The 11,072-nt window shown below is 56.7% G+C and overlaps 3 protein-coding genes across 3 annotated transcripts in view; 1 reads left to right on the top strand and 2 right to left on the bottom strand.

Moving 5' to 3' along the window:
- CHGG_03106 (uncharacterized protein) overlaps window positions 1-1,210 on the bottom strand; it is a gene marked incomplete at both ends in the record, with an annotated part of 2,514 nt that extends 1,304 nt beyond the window's left edge. Inside the window, 2 exons of the mRNA XM_001229621.1 lie at window positions 114-1,018; window positions 1,093-1,210. Coding sequence (XP_001229622.1) covers window positions 114-1,018; window positions 1,093-1,210 — 1,023 coding nt within the window. The remainder of the gene's footprint in view (window positions 1-113; window positions 1,019-1,092) is intronic.
- A 995-nt stretch (window positions 1,211-2,205) lies between these two features.
- CHGG_03107 (uncharacterized protein) lies at window positions 2,206-4,695 on the bottom strand (the record flags this gene model as incomplete). The annotated part of the gene is made up of 2 exons (XM_001229622.1): window positions 2,206-2,939; window positions 3,198-4,695. 2 exons carry the CDS (start codon window positions 4,693-4,695, stop codon window positions 2,206-2,208), a joined length of 2,232 nt encoding a protein of 743 aa, XP_001229623.1.
- A 2,578-nt stretch (window positions 4,696-7,273) lies between these two features.
- Window positions 7,274-10,274, top strand: CHGG_03108 (uncharacterized protein; the record flags this gene model as incomplete). Its single annotated transcript, XM_001229623.1, has 2 exons — window positions 7,274-9,376; window positions 9,435-10,274. 2 exons carry the CDS (start codon window positions 7,274-7,276, stop codon window positions 10,272-10,274), a joined length of 2,943 nt encoding a protein of 980 aa, XP_001229624.1.
- Window positions 10,275-11,072: the final 798 nt, after the last annotated feature.

The following is an 11,072-nucleotide window of genomic DNA, read 5'->3' on the forward strand; positions in this document are numbered from 1 at the left end:
GCTCGCCCCGAGGGATCCGTCATCGCTTCGCTGTTCCAAAAGTCGTTGGGCGTCTCCTTTGATGCTGGCCTCTCCTTCGGTGCCTTCAAGATTGTCATAGGCGTATCCAGCACGCTTTCCGAGTAGTGCAGGTTCTTGCCGCCCGCAGTCCCTGGTTTTGGACGGGGTACCCTGTTGTGGGACACCAGGCGGTCGGCCTCGTCGACCAGGTCATCCTTCCTCATTTGCTCGAACAGGTTCTGCTTGTCAAATTTCGCTAGGCTGCTTTCGAAATCGAATTCGCCCATCTCCTGGACGTCGGTAACGTCTTCGGAGGCCCACCCATTGTCGACAGCCTGCGGGCCTTTGCGGTTCCGTTTGAGTGAGTTAAATGGTTGGAAAGATGCCGTGCTCTGCAAGATGGGTGTCTGCCTCCAACCCTTTCCTTTCCCGGCAGTTTTTGGCGCAGCCGTAGCCGCCGGCAAAACTTCGTAGTCGTGTTGTGATACCGCCTTTGCATTCCCCGGCTTCCTCTGTCGTCGCTTTTTCTTCTGGCCAGCCGTCTCGCCGTAGTCCAGGGCGGCTTCGGCAGCCCCCTCCTCGGCCGGCTCGGCGGGTACGGGTACGGATACGGCTACGGGCACGGTGGGAGCGTCAAGCTTCAGTGCCTTTAGAGACGCGGCGACCAAATTTGTGGGCGTGACCTCCCTGGATGTACCCGCGGCTGGCACCGAAGGGATAACGACGTGCCCTGGGTCCCGCTTCTCGCTCGTATTCGGCAACGGATGGGGCTCGGGCGCACGAGTCGATGATATAGCAGCCGGAGGCTTCCCCATGGCCACGATCGCGGGGTCAACAAATGCCGGTTGCGGGGCGGCCTGCTGGGAAACAGGAGGAGGAGCGACGGGTGGTATATTCGGCTGGGCGACAGAGGCGGCGACGGGCGGCGTAGGGTTGGCACCGACCTCAGAAAGGTCGATGATGTCCTCCGAAGGGATAGTGAGGCGCGGCTTCCACTCGCTGGTATGGAGCATCCAAACTATGCAAAGGCGGGTTAGTTCGCAGCCTCCTAAGAAGGGTGGCGGGCGGGAACTCCTGGCTGTGTGCACTCACCGTTGCTGAGAGTTAGGCCAGTGCCAGCTTCAACAGCGCTGACGGTGCCTTTGAGGAGCATTGGCGGAGTGCCTCGCACCGTCACCACCATCTGAAGTCCAATAAATTCCGACGCCATGGCGACAGAATCGAGGGGTGTTTCGGGAGCTGAATGCTGCTTGAGCTGTCTCTGAGCAGGAATCGGCGGATTCGCGTGCTCAGTCGGAAACTTTGTTGTAGTGGCGGAATTCGCACTTAGGCCTGCTGTCGGGGCAAAAGCTGTGCTATATCCCTGATGAACGGTCCGAGCGCACTTCGCAGCGTATTTTCGAGGTTATTTTGCCAGGCACGATGGGAGATTGAGGGTGGTCGTGCTTGCTTGTCTTCCGTCTGCATACTCCCCAAGGGCACCCTAACCTTTTGCTTATCGATACATCTTTGCGCAGAGCGCCCAGATCTGCAATGTGGGCTGCGCCAAGAACCGGCCCGGAATATGCGGGTAGGGGTTTGCGGGGCACACGCACAGAGGGGTTACACACAACTTCACCGCATAGACGGTACCTTGCATCACCGGGATGGAATCTTTTGTTGTTGTTTTTGTTACTGACGGATGGCGGATTGGCTCTCTTTCTTTGAATAAACCACAGTTGCAAGGAAGGTGTGTTTGCATACAAACAGTAAACAATGTATGCCAACCATTTGTGGGCTCAAGCAAGCCTGGTCTCGCTTTTTCAGTTCTTGAACCCTTCATTATCATATTTGACTCCCGATCCAGGAGTATGCATACTCATACATCTAAAACCAGCAGGCATTTGGATAAATTTCATTCATGCTTGAATGACTCGCGAGCTTATTCTTCTCGCCTTTCTCCCACCACCCCCTCCCCCCACATGCCATTGAGTAGGGAAGTTAACGCTGCCTGTCGCCATCCCAATGTAACTCAGAGAAAGAATACATAAGACTCTAAACGACTAACCGCCTTGTGCCCTCCGACGCCAAGTGCAATACCCGCCACATTGTATGATGCGATCCCTGATAACTCTGCGCCACCATGCTACTACACAACCACACTACTCCTTAGGCATACAACTCCATATCCTCCTTTTGGTCATCGCCAGATAGCTTGACGGGGTTTCAGGAGGAGGCGCCAGCTGGTACCGGCTGCTTGACCGTATAATTCGTAATCGGCCCGGCCGCTTTTTTCTGGAGCGCCACCTCAACGCTATAGAGCTTGTCGTAGAATTCCACCACGCGCGAGTGCGCCATCACCCTTGTCTTCTGGAAGTTGAGCACCTGGAGGCCCTCCTTTGACGTTGCGCGACTGAGCGCGACGTAGGCCTGCCCCTTCTCAAACACCTTGCCGAGATCGACCTTGACTCGCTCCAGGGTCTGCCCCTGGGCCTTGTGGATCGACAGCGCCCACGCCAGGATCAAGGGGAGCTGCCTGCGTGACGCCTGTACCTCGCCGGTCGGGAGTTCCACCTTCCAGTCTTCGGCTACGCAGAGGATACGTCGCTGGGTGCCGTCGACGGCGTGGAAGGCCACCACGGGGTATTCGGTGTTATCCCTGCCCTTGGCGGCTTGGGCGAGAGCGTTGGCAAACACCCGGGCTCGCCTCTTCGTTTCTGAATCGTCGTCGTCGTCGTCTTCGCCGCCTCTCATTTCGAAAGTAGCCTCCGACTCGAACCCCACCACGGTCCCCAGCGAACCGTTCACGAGCGTCTCATCCATGTTTTTGATCAACATGACCTGGGCGCCCTTTTTCAATTCGATGGTGGGAGGCGCCATCATGTTGGCCAGGAGCCTGTCCCGGACTTTGTCATCGCCCGTATCCTTCGCATCGTAGCGATACGACTTCCCACTCAAGGCTTTCAAACGCTTCTGATTCGAGGACTCAACTTCGTTCCTGGTCGGGAACCTAAGCGGGCGCGGTCAGCACGTTGTAATCATGCGTAGTGTAGGTTTGGCTCACAGTTCCGTCACCTCGAGTCCATCGTTAAAAACTAATGGCCGCTTGAGCTCTTGGAAGCTCCGGACCGTGTGGTCGCTGATCTTCCCCAGACGCATCTCGTTGAGCATGGCAGCGAAATCTACAAAGTGTTAGAACCTAAATCGTGACCGCTTACTTTGGGGGGTTGGCATACCGGGATCTCGCTGACGGAAAACCTCTGTCAACCCAATCGTATGGTCGATCGACATGCTCCATGTTGCAGCGTCGAACGCAAACTTGGACTCCCTCTGCTTGCCGCCCTCTGGGACAGGCGGGAGCTGGAAGAAGTCACCAGTGATGACGAGCTGGATGCCGCCCCAGGGTCGCCCATTGTTCCGGATGATCCTGCCAATTTGGGACAGCTTGTCGAAAAGCTCCCCGTCAACCATGGAGACTTCATCGATGATGAGAGTTTTGGTCTTAAGCCACCGAGTCTTGGCCTTGGGGTTTCGCCTGATCTTTTTAACCAGCGTATTGGTGTCTTCTTTACCAAGACCGATGCCCGAAAAGCTGTGTAAAGTCATACCGCCAATGTTGCAGGCGGCTAGGCCGGTCGAGGCTGTGACGGCAATCCGCTCGGGGTCTTTTGAATACTTTCTCTTGAGTTCCTGAATGATGGCCCGCATGAGCACCGACTTGCCGGTACCGGCAGGACCGGTGAAGAACACGCTTTGGCCCTTATCCACAACAAGAGACTTGACATGGCGCTGCTCGTTGCTGAGGGTGATGGCCGTAGCCTTGGCTTTGACGGTGTGCGACTTAACGGCCTCTTGCATGTCATCCACTGAGGCCTCCCCTTTTCCGGATTCTTTAAGTTGTGCTTTCAGCTGTTTTTTTCGTTCCCCGACAGCGCTAGCACTGGTATTCCACAGCCCATCCTCCTTCTTCTTAGGAGCTGGTGTCGCGGCAGCAGCACCGTACGTATTCTCGAGTGACTCTAGTGTGCTCCATCTCCCGGGTAGCTCCCGTCTTGTCTTTTTTGGTGCCGAGAGCGCCCGGTCGTCGTCTTCGCCAGGAGAGGCCCGCTTGCTTGAATTCTGCGGAGGAAGGGCGGCGGTTCCTGGAGATGGGGGCCGGAGGTGTGAAGGAGAGGAATCTGGCCAAGAAAGCGCGCTTGTATTGCTTGCTGGGGGGTGCGCGTCGCGGTTCTCGGCCGTGGCCTGGTGTTGCTGAGATGGAATTGCAGGGAGGGCGGTCGCGGGTTGAAAGTCTAGTTCAAGATCTTCGTCGTTGCTAAAGTCGGCCTCATCCAGGGCAAAGGACGACTCTATGCTAATTATTTGTGCAGTATTGTTTGTGTATTGAGGGGTATCATCTCGGAGATCGACTACCTCGGGCTCCTCCTTGAACGAGTCTGACCTTCCGTAAAGCGATGCGAGCGACTTTCCGTTGGGATTGCGGGGGGCGGACGGAGGAACGTTTAGCGGATGACTTTGAAGCGGCTTGGTGGTTGTGGTGGATCTCGAAGGGCCATTGGCGGCCGGCGCGTGCGGTTTCTTGGTGAACATGCCGTCAATGGTGTTCTCGACGCGCTTCCCTGGCGCGGGCGACGGGCTGCTGGAGGGGAATAGCTGCTGGGAAAGCGACTGTTTGGCCGGGGCGGCCTTGTTGGCCTCGACTGCCCTCGAGAACATTGGGCGCGGATGTACAGCGGCACTCAATCCGACGGTGTGCACATTTGCTTGGTTCGCACGGCAGGCGAGGTTCCAATTGGGGGAAAGGACTGCTCGGCGGAGGATAAGACCAGAGATTCCGGTCATACAGAGTGGCGGGCCGCTGGAGCGAGCAATCGGCCGACTTAGTGCGGGTTGCCTAGGAAATGAACCTCAAAACCACACAAGGTGTCGTCGCGTCAAACAGGGGAAAATCGCGTTTGGAGCTCCCCACAAATTCTCAAACGTGGGGAGTCTGTGCGCGCGCGTCATTATGCCAAGACACGACTGGTGAGCGGCTCGGTGGTTATACCCTAACCCGAGTGAGTAACGGGCAGCACTTCTCTCTGGCTCTTGTTGACAAGGCTATGTTTAGTAGAATTCTCGGTGGTTGGCTCATTCTTGGGCCCCACATAACGACATCTCTCGAGCATTTGTTGGAAGTACCTACACTTCAACGGGGAATTCTCAAGTCAGATGGATGCATATTGGCTCGATTGGGTAGCACATGATCACCATCGTGTTTTCTCGTCCCTCGCTGGCGTTGTCTCCCCCGCTGTCTATCTTTTCCGGTCGTGGGGTTCCAAGCACGCGCACACCCGAACGCAACCAAACAGGTCTCCCTCTCCCCCACGCAGCAACCCAAAATGGCAATTGCACACACGCGGCCGGCAGATTCTTACAAGTGCCGGGCAGATCGGAGCCGGGCTGGCCGGCAAAGGTCTTGGGATGCAAAGATGCAGGACGACCAGCAGACCCTTCTTCAAATGTTCTGGCTCAATTAATTACGAGCTGTTTCTCTTGCCAACGGCTGTATCATAGGATCAGTTTTTAACATGCATGTTGTCGGCAAACAACCGAGCTGAGCCCGCTAGGTAACTTCAAGTCCGGGCCCAAGGCCGTGTGGGTTTGGTCCGTGCCGAATCCCGGGTCATGGTTGGGTGCCGGGAACGAGGGTGAGATTTGTTTCGCGCCGAAAAACCAATCAGCAAGTTTTACTATGTGCAAGTGGCAGCCGATGATTAAAAAGAAACCTCACCGCTCCCCTGCGTGTCTGGAACGAGAAGATGCCCCCCAATTCCCCAACGACGGCCCGTCCATGACCTGGGCGTCCGCGGTGGTTTCGACGAGCTTGGCATACATGAGCCCGACGGTCGAGACCATCAACAAATTCAAGCAAAAAAGTCAAGAAAGCTTGGACGGCCTAAGCATTGAACGAAGGGAGACAATTCGACAAAAGTCCTGAGCGACGCTGGGCGATGCTGGGCAACGCTCGGCACGGCTTGGCGGAATGTGAGGAGCGAGTCAGTCACAATCCACGGCGTTGAGACGAGAGCTGATCCCGATCGCGGCAGCGACAGACCTCCCGAGACAACTCGTTAGCGAATGAGTTACCAGGCTACAAAAAACCGTCAACAACCAGGCTGCCGGATTACACCGCTTTTGTCTCAAGTGTCAGGTCGGACAACACGGCGTGGGATGTCCGGGTAGGGCTGTGGATGAGCCTCCTTCAACCCAACCAGTTTCTGTTTTTGTTTTTTCTTTTTTGCCAGCCATTGCCCCAAACCGGTGCGGCGGGGTTTGGCGTTCGTTGGCATGGAAGTTGGCGAGTAGTTCAGATCCTGGGAAGGACGTCGACGTTGAGGTTCGTCCCGACCTTGGATGACAGGACTGTGGAGGTCCGGGTGCCCTGTGTTGCTCCACTGTTCCCTCGCGCCACTTCCCGCCAAGCCAGTTCTGCAAGGATTGGCGCAGGGATACTTGCAATCCTGGAAAGTTGCAGCTGGGGCAAGAACCGAGAATCTCGTCGATGCCGGATCGGACCCTTTCCATATAAACAGCTGTGCATACGCTGCTGCCCCCCCCCCAATGGCGAGCTATCTCACCTTTTTGTTCCCACATCGCCGGGGTTGTCGGACTGCATCGCCCGCTCCCTCCCTAATTCGGTTGCTGCCTGCGACTTTGTCAGTCCTCGTTCATCCCATCCCACCTTCTTTTCTTTTTTTGTTTTTATCTCCGGGCTGCTCCTCCGGGCAGATCCTTCTAACTAATTGCGGATTCCCTCCCCGGCGCTGGACGAAAATTCTTCCTTCTCCCTCGCGCCGCAGCATCGTGTCAGGACTGAGTCAGGTTGTCTCAGCAGAGATCGCCTAGAATTGGCACGTTGTTGTGTGCCCTGAATGTGCCAATTGCAGTCCTTCCTTGGGCCAGATTTGTCGCTGAAGCGGACACCGGATAGCCACAAATATTTGGTTGATCGTGGTCGTTGATTCCGTTGCTGCCGCGGGTTCTCGAACACGAGGTGACGTCGTTCCCAGCGCGCGCCCCCGTTCCTGGCCTCTTTCCAGCCTTGGACTGGCCTGTCCGGTCAACCACCAATCACGCCTCCCGAAACTCCCCCATCATCCACACCACGATCCCACGGCCTTGTTGTAGGTTCCGGAGAGGAAAAACACATCTAAGGCACAATACTACCTAGCCTACCTACCTACCTACGTTATACACACACATACCTACCTCCATTGCCTGGCCCCCGACGGCGGGCCCCCCGTCTTAAACCATGGCCTGGGATCACCTCTCCATCACCAAGCCACATCTGGTCTACATCATCTTGGGAGGCTTCACCTCCTTGTTCATGCTATGCTCGACCGTCATCAAAGAGCGTATGTACATCGGCGAAGCCACTGTGGCCACGCTCTGCGGTGTCATTTTTGGGCCCTATGCCGCCAACCTCATCGACCCGGAAACATGGGGCAGCGTCGACATTATCACCATCGAGTTCTCCCGCCTCGTCCTGGTCGTGCAGTGCTTCGCCGTTGGTGTCGAACTGCCCAAGTACTACATGGAGAAGCACTGGAAGTCGGTTGCGTTCCTGCTGGTGCCCGTGATGACCTTCGGCTGGCTGATCACCAGTTTGTTCATCTGGTGGCTCATTGAGCCCCTGAACTGGCTTGAGAGTCTCGTGGTGGCTGCCTGTGTCACCGCCACCGACCCCGTCCTCGCCTCGTCCGTCGTGGGAAAGGGAAAGTTTGCTAAGAGGGTCCCGAAACACTTGCGCGATCTGCTGTCGGCCGAGTCCGGTTGCAACGACGGCATGGCCTTCCCCTTCATCTACCTAGCCCTGTATCTCATCCATGACAAGCAGAGCGCCAGGGATGTCTCATTCCACTGGATAGTCTACACCATCCTGTACGAGTGCGTCTTTGGTGCCGTGTATGGTTTCATCATCGGTTACCTCGCCCGCCACGGCATCAAGTATGCAGAGAAGCGCGATTTGATCGACAGGGAGAGCTTCTTGGTGTTTTATTTTGTGCTCGCCCTCTTCTGTGCTGGATCTGGCAGCATCCTCGGCGTCGACGATCTCCTCGTCGGCTTCGCTGCCGGCGTCGGCTTCTCAAACGACGGCTGGTTCACCCAGAAAACAGAGGAGTCTCACGTTTCCAACGTCATCGACTTGTTGATCAACCTGGCCTACTTTGTCTATTTTGGTACCATCATCCCATGGAAAGCCTTCAACGACGCGGTTCTAGGTCTCCAAGCCTGGCGACTCGCCGTTCTCGCCATCTTCGTCATCCTTTTCCGCAGGATCCCGATCATGATGGTGCTGAAGCCAGTGATCCCCGATATCAAAACCTGGCGTGAGGCCCTCTTCGCTGGTCATTTCGGTCCCATGGGTGTCGGCGCCATCTTCGTTGCAATGTTGGCGCGAGCAGAACTGGAATCGGAGAACCCGGTTCCTCTTTCGGAGCTGCCTGAGCCTGGCACCGAGCACTACACGCTGATTTCGCTTGTTTGGCCGATTACCGCATTCATCGTCGTCGCATCCATCATCGTCCACGGGTCCTCGATTGCCGTCTTCACCCTGGGCAAGCACATCAACACCCTTACCATCACCATGTCATACACACAGGCCAACGAGGATGGCCAGCACTGGATGAATAGGCTTCCTCGTATTTCGTCACAGTCGCGGTCACAGGCTAGAACCATGTCCGACACGGACGGCGACGAACTTAAGCTGCCCGAGTTCCCTCCGGGAACGCTGCCTCCTGTTGGCTTCCCTGGGAATTTCCTGCGTCGCGTTAAGGAGGACGATAACAGCAGACATGGAAGCAGGTCATCCTCACTGGCAGCACGGCGACGAAAGAGTAAGTGGGACGACGGTATCGGCCCTGGAGGTCCCATCACCCAGTCGGCCATCTTCCCACAACGTCGCAGCCAATCCGGGCCTCTCTCACCAGGGCTCCAACGCGGCAGCACCGATCAGTCCCGCCCGGATGACATCTCACCGGCGCCAAACGATGCTGGATCTCCTAGTCCCATGGAAGAAAAGAGCGGAGATAGATCATCGGCTGAGGCGTACGCAAGCCCGACCGAGGACCGCAGACAACCCGTCGAGGTTTACGATGAAGGCGAGAACATCATCATTGAGAATCGCGATGGTGATGTTCTTTCGGTTCAGCCGGTGGAAGGCGGAGAGAAGGTTGCCGATCGGGCCAAGGAGCTCGCGTCAGAACTCAAGTCGGAAGCCGGACCCACTGGCTGGACATACGAAACTCTGAAGAAAAGAATCATGAATTGGCGTGAGAGCGAGGTTGCGAAGAGGAAGGGCAAGCAAAAAACGGTTAAGGGCGAACCTGCCCGGGCCTTCCAATTTGGTAACACGGTATGTCCTGTCAAGGAGATCGGACCCTGTTCCCGGTCGTTGCTAACCTGCTGGATAGATCATTGTCGAAAACGAGGACGGCGAAGTCCTCAAGAAATATGACCTACCGGCACAAAAACCGCAGCCTGACTTGGTAAGCCAAGGACTGAAATACATGGGCATGGGAGTCTTCGCCAAAGCAATGGAGAAACCAGGTGCGGAAGCGTCAACGCAAGCTACAGGGGGCCCGTCCGCGGCAGGCGAGCCCTCCACAACGCATAGACCACGCAAGAAGAGCGTGGTGGCGGCGGAAGAGGAAGACGAGGACGACAGGCACATCCGGTTCACGATCGGCGGCGTTGGTCGGCGCATGACCAAGGAGGACTTCATCCACGAAATCCAGGGGCTGGACAAATCCACCCGGCGTGAGGTGGTGGACAAGTCAAGCGCCTCGCAGGGGCTCAAGGCGCTGGCCAAGCTCGACTCTCCACAGATAACCGTGTCCTCCGCCCAGTCCAGTACCAGCAAGAAAGACCACGCCACCGCCGCCGCCGCCGCTGCCACCGCCAAACCCGCCACTCAACGACCCGCACCCGCACCCAGCAACCGCCCCCCATCGAGCTCCTCGTCCCCAGACAACCGCGCATCGTCGTCGGACGCGCCAAGCAGCGAGGTACCCGAGACGGAGGTGGAGCGCGGGAGACGCCGGGCCGCGCTGAAGGGCAGCGGCGACGACAACGACAACGACGGCGAGGAGCAGGGCGAGACGGCCGCGGAACGGCGCCGTAGAGAGGCCGCTCTGGGAATGGCGCCGCACGCGGACGACGGCGAGGACAGCGACGACGACGATACCCCGCGCGTCCCGCCGTCCAGGTCGATCCGGTTTGCGGATGCCGTGGAGAGGGGGAGGCAGGCGTGAGTTGGGTGGGTGAGTGGGTGAGTGAGTGAGTAAGGGGTAGGCGAGGGAGGTTTTGAGTGATGTGATCGGCTTGCATGGTATGATATGCATGGCATGTTCGGAGTTTTGGGGATAGAATTAAGCTGTTGTTTAATCATGGCATGGGGTAGTGTAGTACAGTACAGTACAGTCAATACGTGGAGGACGGAACCGGGCCTGTTGTTTATTGGTAGAGAGGAATAGCAATCGTTGGGTAGATTTCATGGGAAAGTACATGTACATGGGTTGTTAATGACGGGAATTCGGCGTTTAGATTGATGGATTCACATCCTGCAACGGCTTCGGGTTTGGTCCGTCCTCTTTGCTTCGACGATACAACACAAGGTCAAGCCATACCGCGATACTCGATACTGCGAGACTGTGTAATATGGTATTGGTCCGCTTGGTCCTCGGGTCTCCACAATTGCTTCCGACCCCTTCCGGTTTAGCGGCTCCTCCCGAACCGCCATCCTTATCCGCAAAAAAAAGACGACTTTGACCAGGGCAGGCGACTTTCGCGAATCTTCAAATCCTGATCTGTCAACCACCTCGGCGTCAACAACGAATCCACAACCACCGCCACGAACACAACTACGCTGCCGCTTCATTTTGCGGAGCTGTCAACATAACGCACCCAAAACCAGTCCTCAAATCACTACCACACATCCATCACAATGGTCCAACTTGTAGAAGTCGAGGACGAGCACTTCCAGCAGCCGCAAGTCGGCCCGGAGGAGGAAGACGAAGACTTTACCGACACTGGTAAGCTGCTATCACCAC

The sequence above is a fragment of the Chaetomium globosum genome, genomic scaffold (assembly GCF_000143365.1).
Source record: "Chaetomium globosum CBS 148.51 scaffold_2 genomic scaffold, whole genome shotgun sequence".
Classification (NCBI taxonomy): domain Eukaryota; kingdom Fungi; phylum Ascomycota; class Sordariomycetes; order Sordariales; family Chaetomiaceae; genus Chaetomium; species Chaetomium globosum.